The following is a 23,379-nucleotide window of genomic DNA, read 5'->3' as shown; positions in this document are numbered from 1 at the left end:
TGACATCGAGAAACCAAAGATGCACATGCTTTGTGGCGGAAAAATTAGAAACAAACTTGAGTTGTTGGAAATCATGGGCCATATCCTCAGCTGGTGTAAACTGGCAAAGTGCCATTGTCTCCAAAAGAGCTTCACCGATTTACAACAGCTGAGGATCTGGCCCCATTATTCTGTGTGCACAGATTTTTACTATAAATATTCCTATCCAACAGGTTTACAAAACAGGAGAGCAACCAACTGCTGTTTGCAACTGGAGAGAAATGAATTACATGGATTTACAAAGAGAGTGAGATGGAACTCTCAGCTTCCTATGAGCATAGCACATAAACACAAGCACACCCTGTAACTACTGTGAATTTAATAGTTATTTTGTGGTTAGGAGGTTTGCTTTTAACTGAAAAAGTGATAAAACAAGTTTGACCACTTCTCTGTAATATTTGCCTAATTTACCTTTTTTCCTTCCTGCAACTTTTTCAGATGTAACTGTCAAACATGCTATATTTAGACAGCTATTTCAAGCAAATGAAGCTTTTATGTGATATTGTTGAGAGTAATTGACAAGAGATTATCATACTCCAATTTACAAATTGCATTGTAGGGCTGCTGATTTCAGAATCACTTGAGTGTTCCAAATAGCAACCAGAACATATACTTCTGTTGATACATTATAATTTCTGAATTTAATCCTAAAATAAACACCACTACAATGTAACTGCCCATCCTGCATTTCCGCCCCCTTAGTTAGGATATTTCCATGAAAACAGAATCTTTGTTTCTTTTATTTGCATTAGAGTCTAGAGGCCCATTGGGTAGACACTGTACAACACACTCTCAGAGTAGAATCAGCCTACTACTGTTGCTTTTACTCCCATCTTAAATCACATTCACCACCCTAAATAATTATGTTGCAAGAATATACAAACTAACATAGTGCAGCCATTGTCTATGCCAGAACATGGAGGTAGTAAGCAGGGAGCTGACTCCACTCCATGCTTAGTTCAGCATGTGCTATAAAACACTGAGCTAATATCTGAATAAGGTACCAGTGTATGCTAGTCTATTAAACCTGATAGACAATTTTTAATGGAACTTCAACAGTCCCAGTGGACTTTAAGATTACATGCAGCTTGATTAGTGACAGAAAAGTTATATTCCCTAGCGCTGTGTAAATCTCTGCAAAGGTGTTGCAGGCTGACTTGTTATCTCCCAGCACCTTTGGTTATGTCAACACGATGAAATGTACTGCCCTTGTGATGTTTAAATGTAAGCATGGAGAATTTCTGGGTGAAAGTGCAGGAAAATAATGAGGACCATCCCTAACATGTCTCTGCTCCAAATCTGCCTTATCATCTGTGCTCAGAGTCATTTGAGATGGGGCAGAAGCTAGAGAGGATCCTGGCTTCTTTATAGCATCCATGAAAATCTGCTCTTGATACTCCCAGTGGATATTCCCATTGTGAGTGTTTCCAGCTCTGTTAGAGTGTAACACAGGGTAGGACGCTTTCCGCATGATACAATCAGCTTTTTGTGCTGTTCCTTTTTCTATAAGCCATTTTCTATCCCTTTTTAAAGATTTGATTCTAAAACTGGGATATTATAAAAAGGAGAGGGTGTGTGATGTATAAGGGATCTAATTTAAGAACCCTGTATGTGCCTGGGCTTTTGGTATCGTCATACACTGTCACAGCAAAATGTTCTTCATTTGTTAAAAGACAACCAGGAATTTATCCCCAGTCACCTGAATCACCTGCTTTAGGGTGTCTGCTTCTTGAATTAAGGCAAGTGTTGTCTTGATGACCGGGTCTGGACTAGGAACAACTGTACAGCTAGGAGTCTAACTACTGGTAGTCTGACTAGACCAGGGGTCAGCAACCTTTCAGAAGTGGTGTGCCGAGTCTCCATTTATTCACTCTAATTTAAGGTTTTGCGTGCCAGAAATACATTTTAACATTTTTAGAAGGTCTCTTTCTATAAGTCTGTAATATATAACTAAACTATTGTTGTATGTAAAGTAAATAAGGGTTTTAAAATGTTTAAGAAGCTTCATTTAAAATTAAATTAAAATGCAGAGCCCCCCGGACCGGTGGCCAGGACTCGGGCAGCGTAAATGCCACTGGAAATCAGCTCGCGTGCCGCAGGTTACCTACCCCTGACTAGACTCTGACCCCAGAATCAGTTTTCATCAGCCCAGTGAATCACAAGGGGGTAGGACAGTGGGGACCCAGACCCAGACAGCCTGTTGCTAAATGGCGTTGTCATAGGGGAGAGCAACACACACAATGTCAGGTGCCAAGGTGATCTGTAAGTGCTTTATATAAGAGAATCATAGGCCTGGGGAAGGGAATGTGTCATTCACAGTTACACAGTTAAAGAGCAAGTGCATTAATGAATCTAAGTTAAACAGCTGCTGCTGGTGTAGGGTGGAGATCTACAAGAAATGGCAGCTCCACACAAGGAAAGAGAAGAAGAAAAGTGAAGGCAGATTCATCACCCAGCATCTCTTCAAGAGACAAAGAAATCAGTTTTAAAATGTATTTTCTTGGTTAAAGGGCTCATTATACTCATTAAATGCCTCCTGATTTTAAGTATACAGAAAATGTAAAACCCAAGAAGAAACAGCACTGTCAAGCTTGGGGTATATCTATGTGGGGTCACACATGGTCAGTCCTGGGTCTGGTACTTTTCAATATTTTCCTTAATGACTTGGATAATGGAGTGGAGAATATGCTTATAAAATTGGCAGATGACACCGAGCTGGAAGTGGTTGCAAGCACTTTGGAGAACAGGATTAGAATTCAAAATGACCTTGACAAATTGGAGAATTGGTCTGAAATCAACAAGACAAAATTCAATAAAGTAAGTTCAAAGTACGACACTTAGAAGGAAAAATCAAATGCACAACTACAAAATAGGGAATAACTGCCTAATATTGGTGAAAAGGACCTGGGGGTTAGAGTGGCTCACAAATTGAATGAGTCAAGAAGGTGATTCAGTTGCAAAAAAAGGGCTAATATTCTGGGGTGTATTAACTGGAATATCATATGTAAGACAAAGGAGGTAATTGTCCCACTCCTCTAGGCACTGGAGTAGTGCATACAAGTCTCGGCAAAAAGGTGGATAAATTGATACAGTCCAGAGGAGAGCAACAAAAATGATAAAAGGTATAGAAAACCTGACCTCTGAAGAAAGCTTTAAAAGACTGGGCATGTTTAGCCTTGAGAACAGAAGACTGAGGGGGGACCTGATAACAGTCTTCAACTATGTTCAGGGCTGTTATACAAAGGATGGGGATCAACTGTTCTCCTTGTCTACTGAAGGTAGGATGAGAAGTGATGGGGCTTAATCTGCAGCAAGGGAGATTTAAATTAGAGATTAGGAAGAACTTTCTAACTACAAAGGTATTAAACTCTAGAACAGGCTTCCATCACAGGAGGTTTTTAAGAATACATTAGACAAACATTGGTCAGCGACGGTCTCGGTTTACTTGGTCCTGTCCCATCACAGGGGGATGGGCTTGATGATCTTCCACCGCTACATTTCCGTCTGTGATCATGAAATAAGGGTTCAGACAACAAAAAGCCATTTAAATACACTGATTACCTGACCTCCCCATGCCAACACAGGAAAGGTCCTGGCTCTCAGGAGCTCTCGGCAGGTGATAAAAGCCAGTGCAAGTTGAGGAGCTTCTAACAGTTTCAGTTTTGAATCAATCAGTTTTTCCTTTAGTGGCTTTCAGCACAGTAGCTTTCATTTTCCACTCAGGGCCCTTTCTGTACAAACCTTCCTCTGACTGCAGCATGAGGTACCTGCACATTGGGAGTGCAGGAGAAGAGGTAGTCGAGTTTACCACCTGAATCTAAGGTGGAGGTTAAAGGTATCTGCAAGCTAAGGGTTGATGTGCAATGGCATGGATTGCCAGCAGCAATTCCCAGTCCCTGGGCAGAAGGTGTCAGGTGTGGAATTGTGCCTTTCTGTGCAGATGCTGCTTTTGCCTCCAGTTCTAATTTTAAAGGCCTGCTGGAATTTGATGGGCTTGTGGATTCGGAAAAGACTGAACAGGACTTTTTAAAGTGCTGACTCAGGATACAGTGCGTGACCCAAAAGATACATCTAGGTGGCACTGAAAATGGTCTGAGCAAAGGAGTAGACAGCTGCAGTTCATATGGTGTCATGCTGCTGGGCTGCTCCTGTTTGCGTGGGCACCCACGACTATGGAGAAAAGCTGCTAATATCCGTCTGCTGCAGACATGACTTCATATCCTAAAGCATGCACTGTCTCATTATAGCCACTCAAAGCTAGTAGGATCATTCAGTCTCCTCAGTGATCTGAAAGGAGAGCCCCAGCCTTCATTGTATTTCCAACCACAGCCACTCTAGCCCCCACAAATGATCAGATTATATAACTGGGGTGGAGAAAGTACAATGTAATAAAGTGGTGAAGAACTTGTAATGTGAAGGGAGTGCTGCGCTTCTGAGCCGAGTGTGCTGCAGGGAGTTATCATCCAGGCTGATTCATTCACACAGATCAGTTTTCCTAGTACATTTCAAGGCCACATGGACTGGCTATATTCAGTTTATACCTTACTGTAACTGACAATGCTATGGTTTAATATTTTACTTGCTAGGAGATATATAGTGAGTGTCCGTCAGCCTGCTCTGGGGGGCCAGAACACAGACCTTCCCCTTCTGCCCAGCCAATCTGGAGGAAAGGGCTGGGTCTCGAACTGTCCCATAAACATCAACAGACTCATGTTCATAGAATCATAGAATCATAGAATATCAGGGTTGGAAGGGACCCCAGAAGGTCATCTAGTCCAACCCCCTGCTCAAAGCAGGACCAATTCCCAGTTAAATCATCCCAGCCAGGGCTTTGTCAAGCCTGACCTTAAAAACCTCTAAGGAAGGAGATTCTACCACCTCCGTAGGTAACGCATTCCAGTGTTTCACCACCCTCTTAGTGAAAAAGTTTTTCCTAATATCCAATCTAAACCTCCCCCACTGCAACTTGAGACCATTACTCCTCATTCTGTCATCTGCTACCATTGAGAACAGTCTAGAGCCATCCTCTTTGGAACCCCCTTTCAGGTAGTTGAAAGCAGCTATCAAATCCCCCCTCATTCTTCTCTTCTGCAGACTAAACAATCCCAGCTCCCTCAGCCTCTCCTCATAAGTCATGTGTTCCAGACCCCTAATCATTTTTGTTGCCCTTCGCTGGACTCTCTCCAATTTATCCACATCCTTCTTGTAGTGTGGGGCCCAAAACTGGACACAGTACTCCAGATGAGGCCTCACCAATGTTGAATAGAGGGGAACGATCACGTCCCTCGATCTGCTCGCTATGCCCCTACTTATACATCCCAAAATGCCATTGGCCTTCTTGGCAACAAGGGCACACTGCTGACTCATATCCAGCTTCTCGTCCACTGTCACCCCTAGGTCCTTTTCCGCAGAACTGCTGCCTAGCCATTCGGTCCCTAGTCTGTAGCTGTGCATTGGGTTCTTCCGTCCTAAGTGCAGAACCCTGCACTTATCCTTATTGAACCTCATCAGATTTCTTTTGGCCCAATCCTCCAATTTGTCTAGGTCCTTCTGTATCCTATCCCTCCCCTCCAGCGTATCTACCACTCCTCCCAGTTTAGTATCATCCGCAAATTTGCTGAGAGTGCAATCCACACCATCCTCCAGATCATTTATGAAGATATTGAACAAAACCGGCCCCAGGACCGACCCTTGGGGCACTCCACTTGATACCGGCTGCCAACTAGACATGGAGCCATTGATCACTACTCGTTGAGCCCGACAATCTAGCCATCTTTCTACCCACCTTATAGTGCATTCATCCAGCCCATACTTCCTTAACTTGCTGACAAGAATACTGTGGGAGACCGTGTCAAAAGCTTTGCTAAAGTCAAGAAACAATACATCCATGTTCTAACAGACAAGTGGAGAAGTGACCTCCAGAGTCTAGGAGAAGGCTCTGTTCCCAGCCCCTACCTGGGGAAGTCTAGGACCCATGAGGCTGAACATCCCAACTGCCACAGGGAAGAGAGATTCCTCAGAGCGTCACACAGGGAATTCTAACTTGACTCTGTGGGCGGCTGAGAGGGCTGGTCTGGGAGCCCTTGTGCTGGAGTGTCCCGTATTGTTGCTTTAACTCCCTGCTATAGAAGCTTCCTCATCTCAGCTCTCACGTCACAAACTTAACATCCTGTTTGACGGGATCATATTGTCTTCATTTTGGGTTTTAACATTTTAAATTTAAAAGCAGCAGCCCCACAGGTAACATCCCTACCAGCGTGAGAAGTTCACTTAGGAATGGGAAATTACCGAACAGAGACACTTTGAAATGCACTCAACTAAAATCTTGGGTTCAGCCCGCGGCCATTATCCCCTTTAGAGGGCGGCACGTGAACCTGGCTCATTTTTCTTCCCAAAGAAAGCAAGCCCCTTAATTTCAGATTTCTTGGCCTGATGGTCTCAGGAAATAAACAATCAAAAGATCTTTGTTCTTCCAACCAGCGCAGACAACACAGACGAGATGAGTCTGCATAGTAGCAGCCCGGCACTGTAACCATATCCCAGAAAGAAGATAATTAAAGGAAAGAGACTTTGAAGATTCATCATGAAATCTAATGGAAAAAAATCACTGTTTGGGAGCATAATCACAGCTGGAGCAAAATGCTGCCATTATATCTCACTGCTTACAGCAGAGACATAAAACACATGCTGTGAAATGGTGTAAAACATAGAGGCACTGGCATGTTTGCTATCAGGTGTGAACACCCTCAAGCAGTCTAGGCAGTGCGTGCAGTTTGCTAAGGCCTAGGATAGCTGCCTCCTCTTGCTCTCCCGTATTCATTCATAAACAGACGTGTCGTGCCCACTGATATGGGGTGAGAGACTGCAGGAGTCAAAAGATTTGATTACTATAGTGCTAAAATATACCCTTCCTGCCAATCCTGCTCTTATGAACTGTGATGAGGAACCTGAAGCACCAACAAAAAGCCAAACCAGAGATGGCCCTGAGCCTCTGACACAGAAATCTACCTATGTCAAAATTGCCAGTCGGTCTCCAACCAAGAGGAGTATTTCAGTGGCTCGAAAAGTTGGCTGGATTGCTTGGCAAGTGTGGCCAGAACTAAATCCAGGGGGCAAGGAAGATGCCGGATTGCTGGTGAGGGACAAGGTTATTGGGGTGGTTCATGCCAGCCAAATGAAAATACAGGGGTATAATTATCAATCATGTTAAAGTATTTCAGATGCAGGAAAATCTCACTCCATAAATAAGTGTGAGAGGGACACCAGTTCAAACCAGGTACCATATGAGCAGAATGTGTCTTCCCCGGGAGCTAGTCTGAACAGCCTTAGAACCCACCACAGGCATAGTCCATTTGGCCTGTTAACTACATTCCATCTGCCTAGTTTTAACTACGTCCTTCAATCCATGGTCCTTCAGAAGGAGATTACAGCCAGTGCCCTAAAACTAAGCATAACACTCCCCCTGCACAACCCTTCTCTTCTGCAGCAGTTATCTCCTCAGAGAACAAGCCTTACGCAGCCAAGTTCAGCATGAATCCCATGACCAAGTTTATGAGCTGGTCTACACCCCATTTTTGTACTTCTATAAACTGGTTTGGAAATGGTTTAAAGCGGTGTAGCTACCTAGTCTGGATGCAGTTATACAAGTGTAAAGGTCCTTATAGCAGTATAGTTCATGTTGAAGCACCTTTATGCCAGTAGGACTGTCCACATTAGAGTTGCACCGCTTTAGCCATCTCTCTTTCTAAACTGATATAGTTCTAGTGGTACAAAAATGGAGTGTAGAACAGTCCTATGCTGATCAGACTGGGGTCCCCAGGAGCTCTCCCAGGATGTCCCACAGCAGATGTTATACTCACTGCTCTAATGCTTTCCTCTTGGTCTTCTTATCATTTTCAGTAGAGTAGATTTTTTCTCTTCCTGGTTCTCTAGAGTCTCCCCTATGTCAAATGTGCATATTTCTAAGCCGTTCCTTACTGCTCACCTTTCCCTGCCACGTGGTGCATGCCAAAAGGACAGAATGGTGCAAAAGCTACCTCTAACATAGCTACAAAACAGACTCTGAAAGCAGCTCTAATGCAGGCCCCAGTACTGCCTCTGAGCTGATACGATTACAGGTGAAGATCTGGATCCTCAGGCTTGGAGAAAGTGGCTGCAGAGCTGCTATTATAAATAGGCTGGAGGAAAGATTTTTAATATAACCAAACATATTTATATCTCCCTGTCACATTGATGACAGCAGTGCCCTTGAGCAGCAGCCCCTTCCATAGCACAAACACACTCTGCACTTGGACTCAGTGCTGCAAAATCCTGGCTGTCAGCATGAAGGGGCCAGTTTGTCTGGAACAGAAGATACATACACAGCTCCTGTGCACCCCCTGGAAAAATGAGACTCCTGGAATCTCTCTGAATAGGCCTCAGAGGACAAAATGGGAGGGGTGACTCATACCTGAAAGTTACAATGAGAGTCAAGTGCTTGGGGCACCTCAGCAATGGGTGAGGTTCAAACACCTAAACAGAACAACCTGCTGCACAGAGAAACACTGACTCTCTTCCTAGCTCTTCATGATGTAGAGGGTGCTAAAATCTTTGCTAATAGTGCAGCCCTGCCAGATTACCCACAGGCCACAGTACTATTCAGCTGGGATTTGACTGGACATGGGGCAGGCAACAGTGTAAGTTCAAAGGACTTCCCAGTACATTTCTGTCCTGTTCCTCAACTTTCCCTCTTAGCAGATAGGTACTGCAGTGTAGGGGTTCTACAAATACCCAGCCAAAGAAAATTAGCGTGGCAGAAATTAAATCCAGTTTTGGATCAGGAGATACAGCTGAACTTTTACAAGGACATTCTCAAAGCCTCTGCTCAAATGACCAAAATCTAAATAACACTTGGAATTTCCATTTAAGGCTACAGCAGCAGCTTAGACTTTTCAGAAATGCCACTATGCATTCACCAGAGGAAACTACTTTTTGCATAGCAAGGATGATGGAATCTACATTAAGAGGTTTATTTTGGCACATGAAGAGAAGGGAGTTACCTTACAAGTGGAGAACCAATGTTGAAGGCCAATTCAGTCAGGGTGGATGTGGTCCACTCCCAGTAATTGATGAGGAGGTGTCAATACCCAGAGAGGGAAAATTGATAGTGTTAAGTTCGCAAATGAATTGTAGCTCTACGGTTTCTCTTTGAAGACTGTTTTTGAAGTTATTTTGTTGAAGAATGGCTACTTTTAGATCTGTTATTGAGTGTCCCGGGAGATTGAAGTGTTCTCCTACTGGCTTTTGTATGTTACCATTCCTGATGTCTGATTTGTGTCCATGTATCCAATCTACATAGAAACTGTCCAGTTCGGCTGGAGAGGTTTTAGCTAGGGGCTGTACATGATGGCCAGACTTCAAAGAGAAACTGCAGAGCTACAATTCATTTGCAAACTTAACACCATCAATTTGGGCTTGAATAGGGACTGGGTGTGGCTGTCTCACTACAAAAGCAATTTTCCCTCTCTTAGTATTGACACCTCCTCATCAATTATTAGGAGTGGACTACATCCATCCTGACTAAATTGGCCTTCAGCATTGGTTCTGCACTTGTGAGGTAACTCCCTTCTCTTCATGTGTCAATATATATTTATGCCTCTATCTGTAATTTTCACTCCATGCATCTGTAGAAGTGGGTTTGACCCACCAAGAGACTGGGGTTTGGGTCAATTCTTAACTGTACAATGGTCATTTAAAGGTAACTGGAGAGAAGGTTAAACTTGGACTAAGACTCCAGGATAGAAATAACTGGTGCCGTGCACTGCCGCTGAATCAGCTTTCACTTCTGGCAGGCATTCAACTCCTCCAGTGATTCATATTTAATACTCTTACACGAGCAGCCAGGATTTTCTCTCTCTCTCTGGAGATCCCCAGCTGCTGCTCTGCACTTGGCATTGGAGAAGGATGAAATGAGTGTGATAATCAGATTGCATTGAGTGAACCTGCTTAAAGCTTAAAATAGACAGAATCTGACTTCTCCTAACGTGATCAGAGAGGAAAGGGGAAACAAATCAAGGGCATGGGAGGTGTCTCACAATTGGAAATGGATGGATGAAGAAATGGGAAGTATGAAACCACAGGCAACCAATGCACAACAACCAGTTAGGCACATAATATACATGTAACATCTGGAGCCCCCAGAACACCCCAACAGTGCTTGAAAAGCACATCTGGAGCTTTGGAAAAATTACATCTTTAAATTTACATAAGACGAAGTAAAGCGCCCTAGGGCTGAGGAGCTGGGCTAGTCACTGCTCAGGTTGTGGGAACAATTCTGGAGGTGATGACAGTGCAATTCTACTTTTCAACCATGACAGGATTTGTTCCAATTCCACTGAGACAACACTGAGGGCCTGTGTGTGCAGGAGCAAGAAGAAGCGATGAGCAGTAAGTCCTCCCATTGTGTTTGGAGCTGTACCTGAAATATGCAGAAATGATCCTGTTGCAATCTCATGGAAACATGTTCTTGCCACTGCTTCTAATGTGGCAGGATATGGATCACTCCAATTTCACCATACTGCTGGCTAGCATGGGAAAGGAAAGGCCTCAAAGGGTGCTGTGGTAGGCAGACCTGAAGGAGTGCACAATCCTTCCCAGTTTCTGTTTCATAAGCATCAGCATTACAGAAAAATTCAACTATGAAATCATATTTAAGAATTAATTCAGGTCTGCAAAAGTTGTTGCCAAGGAGAGAATTGAGAGAGGCTGTCACTTAATGTGCCATGGGAAGGGCAGGAGACAAGGTTAGTGCCATTCACCTGTCAGACTTTCAAGCACCACTTTTGTATGTGTAGTGTAGAGTAGTGTTTGGGATCATACCTGCTGGTGAAACTGAGGTTGGAGATACAGCCAAAGTCTAAGTGCCTTAACTTACCCATGTAGAAGTACTCTGGGGATTTTTCCTCTGAGGTTAAGTCTCTCAGGACCCCACCAAATCGCAACCATAGTCCAAAGGCAATGACAGCCAACCCTGCCAGCTGGAAAGCAAACAGACCAGTTAATAACAACTGCAAAGGGCCAGAAAGAGCTGGAGCATGCCAAAGAGCTACAACGGGTGACTCCTTGTGCTTCCCGGAAACTCCAAAACCGCAGGATTACAAAGTCACAGAACTCAGCAGGCCCCTCCCAATATTGGATACCAATGAATTTCTGTTACAGAACAACTTGCCTTATCCTCTCCTCTGGCTCTTTAACACCACGGTGCTTTTTAACCCATTAATGACTTTCAAACATTACAAAGAACCAACCTCAGACATTCATCAAAATGGCCCCAAGCAGCCGTGTAGGTTCTGAGTGCCACAGAAAATGACAGGGCCCAAACAGAGGCACAGGGGAAGAGAGCCAGTGCTCAGGAGGCCACAGCTAGTTCCCACAAGCCCAAACAGGCAGAATTTGGAGAATTCGCTCAATGTGCTGTTACTTACTTGGGTGTTTCCTGGTGGTGTAAAAACACCGAATGGAAAGTTCCCTGATGAGAAAAGCTCATTTTCCTCTTCTCTCTTCATTCCCTCCTAGCCCCACAGCCACTCCCCATTCCGCTCCTTACCACCAGAGATACTCAACTGGACTAATTTGAAGGCAGGTCAACCAAGCCTACTCTAAGCCCAGAACATAAGTCTGAGGTCTATGGAATTGGTGCATCCCCAGGAGCTGAGATGGTGCTGCCGGCCCACGCTTGCTTGGCACAGACAGAGCTACTGGGAGAGGAATAACTTCACTGACTGTTTTTCAACCAAAATCTTGTGGCTGCTGTGAAGCTGAATAAACAGACATTAGAGCCGGGCGAGTCCCCTGCCAGTGTGTCACTAGCCCTGCTGCATGGTCAGGAGGAGCACAGATGCAATGGGCCCAGCCTGTGGCTGCTTTGAAACTCTGAGGAAGATGAAGCCAGGGCACACACTCCTCCCCCACCTCGGTTATAAACGATAGTCTCTCTGTTTCAGGAGCTCCAAGTGCCAAATGGCACTGTCCACACGAGACAAGCCAGATTCTGATTAGGGGCACGTTCAAACCAGGAAGAAAAGATTCCGAAAAAGGATCCTACTTCACTGCGGGGAATGTGCTGAAGTTAAGCAGGGCTAGGTCTGATCAGCCCTTGGAGGGGAGGCCACCAAGGACAACCCTAGTGCTACAGGGAGTAACAATGGCATTTTAGTACAGGACAGTCTTCACTACTGAACCCAGAGCCCCAGCAGGGAGTTAGGGGCACTGTCCCAATGAGGGACACTCTGACCATACGCGTGTCTAGCAAAGAAGGTATCAATTTTTTCAAACATCAAGAAGAATCCCATTTGATACAAATACAAACCCAGTGCAATGGGATGTCAGCTCAGGAGAAATGTTTAGATGATGGGCCCAGTTCTGCAAAGTGCTAATCCTCTTCTGGGAGCTGAGGAGTCCCCCAGCTCCCACTAATGTTATTGGGTTGAAGTGTTCAGCACTTTGCAGGATCAGACCCAATGCTCCCCAAGAGGAATTGAGTGCAGAGCATTTAAGTGCACTGTCAATGCAGAAATGGCCGATTTCCTGGTGCTCCGCAAAGGACACTCCTATGGTAGATAAGGGCAAAAATACCTTCTCCGTTATCCGGCTGAACCTGTCACATCAGCATAGATCAAATCCAGATGCTTCAAAGAGGACCATGAAAACAACAGACATCAGCCTGGCTGTTAAGGGCAATTCTGCCAGGGCTCCACCAATGTGGGGACAGGAGGCTTCAGAATGACCCTGCAAACCAGAGCTCAGGGCCAATAACAACAGATTTCAGCTCACAAAGCTAATTTAGGTAAAGATGAAGCCAACACAGAACAGAACAAACACTGTTGACAGAGTCCAGAGCCAATATCTGCAGCCGCTGCCCAACCTGGAGGAGAGTGGGGGAGCCCACTGCTTCATCACATCTTTGGCATCTGACAGTAGATGCCAAAGATGGGTCTGTCTGGGTCTCTCTCACCCTACTGTGCACCTGTTCAATACTGGTGCAAGTGAATTCAGCACAGACTGGACGCAGCACTTGAGAGGATGGTCTGAAAATGAGCAACAGGACAAGAAGGCAAACTGTTGGACTGACTCTGAGGTCTGGCTTAACTCTACCTACACAGAGACATAGCCTTCCCTAGGCAAATGGACTGGAGTGAACTTCATCATTGTACACAAGCCAAGCGTCCCCAAGTGCCCTGATCATGCTGCTAGAGACTCCTGAGCCAGACTCATAGGCTAGCCTTAGGATTATTAGGGTCACCAGTAGGAGTTATTGGGAAAATCAGGTTTACTTGGGCTACATGTGCCCTTCTAGGTTCAGCCAAGTTTTCTGACTGATAGTGTCAGAGTTGTGTACATGTAAAGCAACTTCCCAGCCAATCAAGAACAGAGAGACTGAAACCTATCTTCTTTCTCAATACATTAAACAAGACACAATAGCCGTTATTTTCATGAAATCACATAACACAAAGCTTTGTACTGGTCCCGTTGGATTCACAGCTGCAGCTGAGTAACAGAACTCCCAGGGCACTGTGCACGTTGGCACTGTATACATTGGAACTGTGGCACTTAAAGGAGCTGTGTTCAATTTAACCTTATTCAAAACCTACAAGGTAAAAGGGAAAATACCCCACCTATATTTGCCTAAAAGAAAAGGCTGAAACTGTAAGGTAGAAGGTCTATTTTGCAGCTTCTGACAGAGTATGGAAAAGAAAGGGGAAAGAGTGAAAAGCTATTTAAAAAGTATGTGTGTCCTTTTAAATAATTCTATTAAGATGCTAATGTACTGCCCTGGAAATGTGTGTTTTCTGTGTCATTTATGCCATGAATTGGGCCCGCTAGATTTTCAGTAGTTAACCACACTTCAGGAAAACTGCAGAGTATGAAATTGCAAATGGCATACATGGTAGAAATGTCTCTATGGAATCAACTTTTCCTAAATTACCCACAGCTGGCTGAAGGGACCCCAGACTTGCCTAGGAAACATGCATCCAGGCAGAGTGGGTTGCATGTCTTTCATTGAGTGCGACTGTAAAGGCTCTTAACTGAGAAGCAATTTCAAAGAAGAGCTACTATAGGCAAACACAAATATTCCCTTTAAGTGTGCCTGCTACCCAAAGCTGTATCATTTAGTTGCCACTGTGGCTCCATCAGTCACAACAGATTTCTTCTTTCTTTCCTTTATGGGAAACCTTACAGAAGGGGGACTGTTAGGTGAGAGACGTAAATACAGTGATAGCAAGACTGCCCCCCCAAAAGTGATACTATGAAAGAAAATGCCTTTATTATCCTTTAGTTGTTTAACAAGCTTGGGTTCTATAGTCTGCACCATATTTAGTCTGAATCTCCCTGCTCAGGATACAAAGCAGCGATCAGAGCAAGTCTGTGTTTCTAGAAGGCTTTTAAGCAGTACCAGGGGAGAAGGTACAAGGATACATACCAATCAGCTGACTAACAGGTTACAGCCCTTCTGTCAGAATAACCTAGGAGGGGTTATTTGCAACATTAGTTCATGGGGAAAATTACAAGTATATACAATACTTTGGATTCAGAATACATTTTCTACTAGATACTGATGGAGGTAGCTCTGGGCAAGCCCCACTGAACTGCTTAACAGGCAGAAGGCTGTTTGAATGAGATCAAATATTTTCTGTATGGACAATGGCATGTTTCATACTGGATAGAACTTCAGTCACAAGAAAGCTCTGCAGACTTGGAGAGTTAGCAGTAGGAAAGAAGACAGAGAATGTTGTCCTATTTAGCATCCTCTCCCCCAGTGTACAGAGGCAGGGAGTTGTGAATGGGTTTTATATGGGGTCAGTGTTACAGTATCACATACTTTCTGCTGAGAATGTAACTTTGGTTAAATTATTTAAAGTGCAATTGAAGTGTCCTGTGTCTAAGGTTCCCAAACTTGGGTCCACAAAAAGCTGCCTGGTGACCTGGTGCTGGTTTTCCTCCTTGTTTCCAGCTGAGAAACAGCGTGGATGTGAGGGGAGATGAAATGCAAAGCTGGAGCAGCCTCTGTGAGTAACTATTTTTTTTAAAAATGGACAAACACTTCTCACACTAAAAGCTACAAATATGCAAAGGCTTCCTAAAATCACTTCTCTAGGTAACCAATGGCTGTATCTGCCAGAGGATGGTACTTGAACCTGAATGGGAAGAGAAGTGTCTGAAAGACAACCTATTATGATGCGGCCCATACTATGGAAAAAGTGAGAGCCATGCCCTGTAGTACTGAACACTTTTACAACATGCAGGTCATGCTAATGGTATAATTCTAGGAAATCACCTGCCTACAACAGACAGAAATTGCTGATGGCAAAGAAATCCTTTTATATTATCAAAAATCAAACTGGAAGATACGTACTACCCCAGGCAATTTTATCCAGAGCAGCTCTCCCTGAGAACTTGGATATCTGGCAAAGAGCTGTAACTACACTGTTGATAACAACTAGGGATATAAAATGTTAACATTAGTCTTACTGGTTAACGTGCCTTAATCGTTAACCCCTGAGCCGGCTGCCTGGACCCAGCAGCCCTGCGCCAGCCGAAGCAGCACCACCTGGAGCTGCCCCAGCCATGCCAGCCAGATCAGCCCCAGCCGCTGGTGCGTTAATTGGTTAACCGTTTAAACAAAATATTTTTAATCGTTTAAACGATTAACTTCTTAAACGGTATTTATATCCCTAATAACAATACCATTAAACCCTGCTGTATTGTTCTGCAATTATGGGAGCTGAGGTCCTGTGTGTATAGCAAACTTCTCCAGAGGCTGTCAGGAGTTGTCAAGCCATGGCATTGGTTAGCAGACTTTGAGTCCTCTTCCTGCTTTCCAGCGGTAGAAAATCTAAGCCATCTTGTGTTTGTAGATATCAAAGCAATCACAGCGCTAACCAACATTATAACCTCCTTCTGCTCAAGTGGCAACTCCAACGAGAAAGCACAGAGAAAGAAAATGGGCTACTGGCTCCCTGCACAGCCTACAGGTCAGGATGTGCCTGGGATCAGTGAGAGGTGCAGCCCCCAAGCTGGACAAGACCTGGGGAGTGAGTGAGAGGTGTGACCCCTGGACTATTGGACACTGGGGCAATAAGCAACAGGTGTGATTCCAGCTGAGAGGTCAAAGAGAGTAAAAATGTGAAGGGGTGCCCTGGGAAAGGGTCTTTTAGCCTAAGACTATCCCTAACGGCTGTATTATTGCAGAGCTTCCTTTAGCTCGTATTCAACTAGACATCATGAGAACTGGCCCTGTTGTTAAGACTACGATAGATACTTCACTGTGTGTCTTCAATTGTGCACTGGCACCCTGCACAAACTCCTGCAAAGAAAACTATATTAAAGGCAAAAGCTAGGCTGATGCAATAAGGATAAGACATTAAACACATTAAAAGCAGGGATTCAAAGTGAGGGTTCCCACAGCAACAATAACTAAGCCCCCCTGCAGCTAAAGTACCTTGTATTCTTGACTTCTGTGCAAATAAAACCTCAGCCTTGGAAGCTGCACTAACAGCAAGCCCTAACATGCATTGTTACACTGCACATTTGCTTCGGAGTCCCACTCCACGACCTCTAGAGCAATGACATCCAGAAAGACTCCAAACACAACCGTGCTCCTTACACTGCCAACTCAAAGACAGGGGGACTCTTGCCATGTTTGGTGTATGCAAAGTCTCTCGAGGACCCTGCACATACCCAGTCTGAAAAGACCACTCCAGTGACTGACAACAATCTGTTCCTAAACAGAAGGTCTTAGTAATACAGGGGGAGCAGAATTTTATTAGTATGTTTGGCAGTACTTTGGGGTACTTTAAGTGTCTTGCAATGTTTGACTGAATGTGGAAAACTGCCCTGCCTTTTCTGGTAGGCAAATGACATACCACACACTGGTATGTGCGGGATGCAGTTTTCACCAGTTTGTAACTTCTTCATCTTGGAAACTATTTTTGTTTTTTTGCAGACATAGCAAACCCACACCTCTATCTAATCTACGTATCTATTGCATCTCTAGAACATCTGCACCTGTGCCATGTGGGTGCACAGGATGACAGATGGTAACTTTTATCCAAACTGGTTTTGAGTTATCCAGGCAGAGAAAGTCATGAGTAAGATTTTATTTTTAAAGAGCAGAAATCCCCCTCACTCCATTCCAAAATACCTGCATAATAATTTTTAAAGCACCACTGAAAAGAAAAATGGGAAAATGCAGCCCAAAAGATAATTTTGCTAGAAACTTACAAGCCACTGAATAAAGGGCTTAAAAGCCAGTGACATTTAAAGTACACACAAGTGCTAAGGAAACATGTTTATCTTCTATAACTTTAGATGAGCCATCTGATGTTTCGATTACTATCGGAAAGATCTTGGAGTCATCGTGGATAGTTCTCTGAAGAGTGTGTGCAGTGTGCAGCGGCAGTCAAAAGAACAAACGGGATGTTAGGAATCATTAAAAAAGGGATAGAGAATAAGACTGAGAATATCTTATTGCCCTTATATAAATCCATGGTACGCCCAGATCTTGAATACTGCGTACAGATTGGTCCCCTCATCTCAAAAAAGATATACTGGCATTAGAAAAGGTACAGAGAAGGGCAACTAAAATGATTAGGGGTTTGGAATGGGTCCCATATGAGGAGAGATTAAAGAGGCTAGGACTTTTCAGCTTGGAAAAGAGGAGATTAAGGAGGGATATGATAGAGGTATATAGAGTGGTGTGGAGAAAGTGAATAAGGAAAAGTTATTTACTTGTTCCCATAATATAAGAACTAGGGGCCACCAAATGAAATTAATGGGTAGCAGGTTTAAAACAAATAAAAGGAAGTTCTTCACTCAGCGCACAGTCAACCTGTGGAACTCCTTGCCTGAGGAGGTTGTGAAGGCTAGGACTAAAACAGGGTTTAAAAGAGAACTGGATAAATTCATGGAGGTTAAGTCCATTAATGGCTATTAGCCAGGATAGGTAAGGAATGGTGTCCCTAGCTTCTGCCTGTCAGAGGGTGGAGATGGATGGCAGGAGAGAGGTCACTAGATCATTACCTGTTGGGTTCACTCCCTCTGGGGCACCTGGCATTGGCCACTGTTGGTAGACAGGATACTGGGCTGGATGGACCTTTGGTCTGACCCAGTATGGCCGTTCTTATGTTCTTATGACCAAAACTAAACTGGCAACATATGGTGTGAACTGGGTGTGCATCTGAAGAGCATCAGGTCGCTCTTGTGCAGATGTGCTGAGACCACTACCTGTCACACTGACCAATACTGTCTCATTGTTTCCTTTTATTCACATCTGTCTATATCCACCTGTTGTCTCTTGTCTTTTACTTAGACAGTAAGCTCCTTGGGGCAGGAACCTTTTTTTTGTTCTGTGATTGTACAGCGTCTAGCTCAATGGGGTCCTGGTCCACGCGGGGGCTCCTGGGCGCTGCCCTGACACATTATTATTATTTATTCTTTGTGCTGTGTGATGCGGAGATGAAATGGAGCGCAGATGACAAATACTAGTCTCACCATCTAATGCACTACTGGAAGGCACTCATTTACTATGGTAATGAGGGCACTAAAAAGTACCGATATGAAATGGAATGTATGTGTGGGAAACCCAGTTACTCTCATTGATAATACACGGAACGTGTTTGTGTGTGCATGTAGATCGTTTCCTGAATGTCTAGTCACCCCTAGTGATCAAAAATGGTAGGTGTGTACACATATCTGTATACTGAAGGAGCCTGCTCATAGCTGGGCCTCCTAATTTTGAGCAGGCCCTTAGAACAGAGACTGTGCTACGCTTTCCCTCCAGTGGCCATTAGGGGCCCTCAAGTTTTGAGGGTCGGTGCCACATCATCCCATATCAGTATGGTGCGGCAATGGAATGATGTTTCATCACCATATCAGGATGCTGTTCAATGAACTGACCACACTGTGATGGAAAGTATTTGTCTTATAAGGTGAACTTGTAAAAGCAGCAGATGACAGGTTCATAGGCTCAGGTCACAAGAGCTTGGTGCTGGCATGTGTGTGATGTCTTGGCTTGTAGATTTACTGTTTGACTGGTGGGGAACTGGGCACCTCTGAAAGTTAACTATGTCCATTTTATATTTTTAAAGAAAGATGCTGTCTCAGCTGAGTTTTACCTCTCTTTGTATCAAGAATATTTTGTTCTGTGATGAGGCATTTCCTAAGGTTTATAAAAAATAAAACAACAACAACAACAAAGAAGAAGCCCAGACCACTGGATAGGCATGTTTTAAAAGTTAAATCTGAAGTAATACATAAATAATATAGCTTTCTTTTGATGTATATGTGCACTGCCCAGAAATTTGCTTCCCACAATGTTAGAGCAAAGTCACAGTGCTGAAACAAACATATCCTGTGACTGTTGCAACTAGGTGAGATACTTATCCTTCTTTCCTGTGTTGGTTATGTGTAAAACAAGAGCATCTCCTATTACCACATCACCAAGACAAGGTGTGTCCGCTGGCAGACCAAAGGTCCACGCTCTCACATTCTAACATGGAGGCTTAATAAAGCTCCACATGAGAACTACACTGGACAAAACATCCAAATAGGCAATTTTACATAATTGTAGTAATATTTCCATATTTAGAGCCATGGTCTCCAACAATGGATGGTTTTGCTTCCCTTTTGATTCATGATTATCAGCACTGCCCAAGCCAAGATACCAGCACAGTACTGGGAAAATACCAATTTCCAGAACAATGCCAAGGAATAAACAGCTATGATTTTTGTTAAACCAATATGTACAGATGAAGTTCTTTATTTCTATTGCTGTATGGTTGGGCAAACCCCCACATATACTCTTTCACTACAGATCACTAGCTATTTTGTTCTAGCTGCTGGTAACACTGGTAGGTATTTAGAACTGGGGGAGAAGAGTGTGTGTGTGTGTTTTATGTCAAAAGCAAAATATTCTTGCTAATGAGCATCACAGAACAGAATGTTTACAAGATCAAGAGCAGAGTTTGAGAAGCTTAAGCCAAACTGCCAAAGACACTATGCAAGCCTATTAGTCAACTTGCGTACCCAAAACTGCACCTAGGGCTTGGTGACCACTCCCTCAGCACTGTGATTGTGGGGATGCTGAAATTAAGGGTTGTTTCTATGAAGGGAGACTGCATTCTAAAAGACAACATTTTTAGCACCCCCAATGAACATACCTACAAATATTATTACTTTGCAGCTGCATACTTTAAATAGAATGGGCAAGATTTCCTCCTGATCTGTAGATGCCTAAATACCTGGTTGTGTCTAAGTGATGTAAACAGCATCCATAATTATTTGTGCCTGCAAAATTCATAGATATTATTAAGATTCATAGATATTAAGGTCAGAAGGGACCATTATGATCATCTCGTCTGACCTCCTTTGCAATTACCAAACCAAAATCCAGGGTAAGGCCAGGCTGAAATGTGTCTCAGTGGGTGCAGAGCTGTGGCGTCTGCCCCAGGGGACTGGGGCGGTGTGCACACTTACTTAACATTTGCATAGCACTGACATGCCGCACAGACAGAAACAGCTGTTGGCATGAAGACCTCACAAGCCCAAAGAGAAAAACATGTGAAGGGTGCAGTAAAGGGATCCCCCAAACCAAGTAGAAAATATCACAGTCAAATGTACAATTTCGGAGTAACAGCCGTGTTGGTCTGTATTCGCAAAAAGAAAAGGAGGACTTCTGGCACCTTAGAGACTAACCAATTTATTTGAGCATGAGCTTTCCTGAGCTACAGTTTCCACGGTTTGCATCCGATGAAGTGAGCTGTAGCTCACGAAAGCTCATGCTCAAATAAATTGGTTAGTCTCTAAGGTGCCACAAGTCCTCCTTTTCTTTTAGTCGAATGTACATTTCCTTTTCATTCTGATTAACTACTTGGAGGTCAGCGCTCCAGCAGGCTCCAGAGGGCGCCCCCCAGTGCTCCCCTCCCCGCCTGGCTGATGGCTTGTGGGTGTCCCTGGAGAAGTGGGTGTTGGGGGGTGGGGAGCAGCTCGGAAAGGGGTTCCGCGGGTCAGGGGGACTGTGGGAAGCAGACGTGGGTGCCAGTCCGGCCCGCAGGGTGAGGGTGATGGCAAGCGAGCCCTGCGGACTCCTCCCAGCTCCCGCCCCACAGAGACCCCGGTCCCCCAGCTCCCCGCGGTCCCAGCCCGCTGTGGCCATCAGGGGCGCGCGGAGCAGCCCTTGCCCGCAGCGCGGCTCCCGGGCGCCCCGGCCCCGGCCCGGCCCGGCCCCACTGACCCAGAAGGCGAAGTTGAAGGCGAAGAGCAGGAACTTGATGCAGCGCAGGCGGCCCATGGCGGGCTCCGGCTCCGCGCCCCGACTCGCCGGCTGCTCCCGGGGCGCGGGGGGAGGCAGGTGCAGGGAGAGGATGGGGCATGGCCCGGCGGGGGCGGGCAGGAGCAGAGCCCGCCCCTGGTGCCGAGCAGCCGGCGGCGGCGCTGGGGCTGGTGAGGGCTTTGCAGCGACCCCCGCTGCCGGTGCGCGGCTGCAGCCAGCCTGGCCCGGGGCCAAGCACGGGACAGGCGCCCTGGGCCGCCCGGGGCAGGGCTCCTCGGCAGCCCTTGCAAAGAAAAGGCTCCAGGTTCCCACCTGCCTCCTCTACTTCTCTCCTGTTCTCTCTAGGCTTCTGCTCCTCCCTCCTTCCCTGGAGGATCCCAGCTCCTCCCTGGCATTGCCGGAGTTTGTTCATGTCCTTAATGCCATCTGACATCCGGGGAGCAGCGTGTGCGCCCCAGATTGTGATTAGGGAGGGAGGGTGTTTTGCTTTTGATACATACACTGCTCTGTTTATAGCAGAGAGGGCACGCAGAGAAGTGTGCCCCGCACTTGGAGCAGGGATGGTGCTTTGTTGCTGGGGGAGTTCACTCCATGAAACTCAAGAACAGAACATTTCTAAAAGGGAACATGTTAAAGATACTTTCCTAATCCTAGCTGCTCAGATTTGTGCTTTCTGGGATTTGCATGAAAATGCACAGCGCTTTCTGAGGACCTGATAGGTCCAGAGGAATCCACTTTGCTACTCATTGCTGTGGATAAAAAGGGAGAATAAGGATTTTACCCCTAAAGCCTCTTATGCCCTCCCAGAATACATTCTGGACTGCCCCTAGTTTGAGAACCTCTGCTCTAGACTATCCTTGACAGGTGTTTGTCTAACCTTTTCTTAAAAACCTCCAGTGATGGAGATTCCACAACCTTCTTAGATATTTTGTTCCAGTGTTTAACTACCCTGACAGGAAATTTTTCCTAATGTCTATCCTCAGTCTCCCTTGCTGCAATTTAAACCCATTACTTCTTGCCCTGTCCTCACTGGGTAAGAAGAACAATTTATCACCCTTTCCTTTATATACTTGAAGCCTGTTATCGTTGTCATCCCCCCCCTTCTCCAGACAAAACAAACCAATTTTTTTCAATCTTTCCTTGTGAGTCACATTTTCGAGAACTTTAATAATTTTTGTTGCTCTCTTCTGGACTTTCTCCAGTTTGTCCACATCTTTCCCAAAGTGTGGTGCACAGACTGGACACAGGACTCTAGTTGAGGCCTTATCAGCGAGTAGAGTAGAATAATTACTTCTGCCTGGCTTACTACACGCCTGCTAATGCATCCCAGAATGACATGTGCTTTTCTTGAGCAGTATTACATTCTTGACGCTGTTTGTGATGATCCACTATAACTCCCAGATCCTTTTCTGCAGTATTCCTTCCGAAGCAATCATTTCCCATTTTTGTAGTTTTGTGCAATTGCTTATTCCTTTCTAAGTGTAGTACATATGTGACTCTCCTCTGATTACAGTGTGTGTATGGTATATTGTTCAAGTCTCTTCCATGTGGCTCTGACAGAGGCTTTTCAGCAGCCCTTCCCTCACTCACAGGAGCTTTGAGAAGGAACTTGTCAGATACTGAAACTGCTTTGTGGGCCTCTGCCAGAGGTCACAAGGTGAGGCAGACGTTTTTGAGAAAAGGACCCTTAATATTAAACATTTTATCCAAATATTGAATGTATCAAGTGTTTATTTTCCATTTTGTTTTGTAATAAAATAGTTTTATAGGGAGACTTCACCTATCTAGTTTGCTTTTGCATTTAGTGCCTCCATTTCTGAGATGCCTCCCTGCTGAGATCCCTCGAGAGGTTAATGTAGTGTAGATTCTCAAGGCAGAGAGATATGGAACTTACGTACAAATGAGAGATAAAGGGGGAAACTGTTTACTTGTGTGTGTACTAAAAAATAAACCAATTTTGTGACATGACAACATAGGGATGGATTCTGGGGTTTGGTTTCTGTTTTTACTATTTTTCAATGTTTATTTTTGGC

At 44.7% G+C, this 23,379-nt stretch overlaps 1 protein-coding gene across 2 annotated transcripts in view; it reads right to left on the bottom strand.

The window, feature by feature from the left end:
- TSPAN2 (tetraspanin 2) overlaps positions 1 to 21,502 on the bottom strand; it is a 59,924-nt gene extending 38,422 nt beyond the window's left edge. The window contains exons 1-2 of one of the 2 annotated variants that reach the window (XM_073319959.1): positions 21,308 to 21,438; positions 10,952 to 11,054 (exon numbers count right to left, since the gene is read on the bottom strand). In XM_073319959.1, the coding sequence (XP_073176060.1) occupies positions 10,952 to 11,054; positions 21,308 to 21,364 (160 nt within the window). In that variant the 5' untranslated portion in view covers positions 21,365 to 21,438. Of the gene's footprint in view, positions 1 to 10,951; positions 11,055 to 21,307 lie in introns of both variants that reach the window. The other variant, XM_073319960.1, reaches the window with a different exon arrangement.
- Positions 21,503 to 23,379: the final 1,877 nt, after the last annotated feature.

The sequence above is a fragment of the Lepidochelys kempii genome, chromosome 21, assembly GCF_965140265.1.
Source record: "Lepidochelys kempii isolate rLepKem1 chromosome 21, rLepKem1.hap2, whole genome shotgun sequence".
Lineage (NCBI taxonomy): Eukaryota > Metazoa > Chordata > Testudines > Cheloniidae > Lepidochelys > Lepidochelys kempii.
The sequence above is the reverse complement of the archived record's forward strand: the minus strand, read 5'-3'. Positions and strand labels throughout refer to the sequence as shown.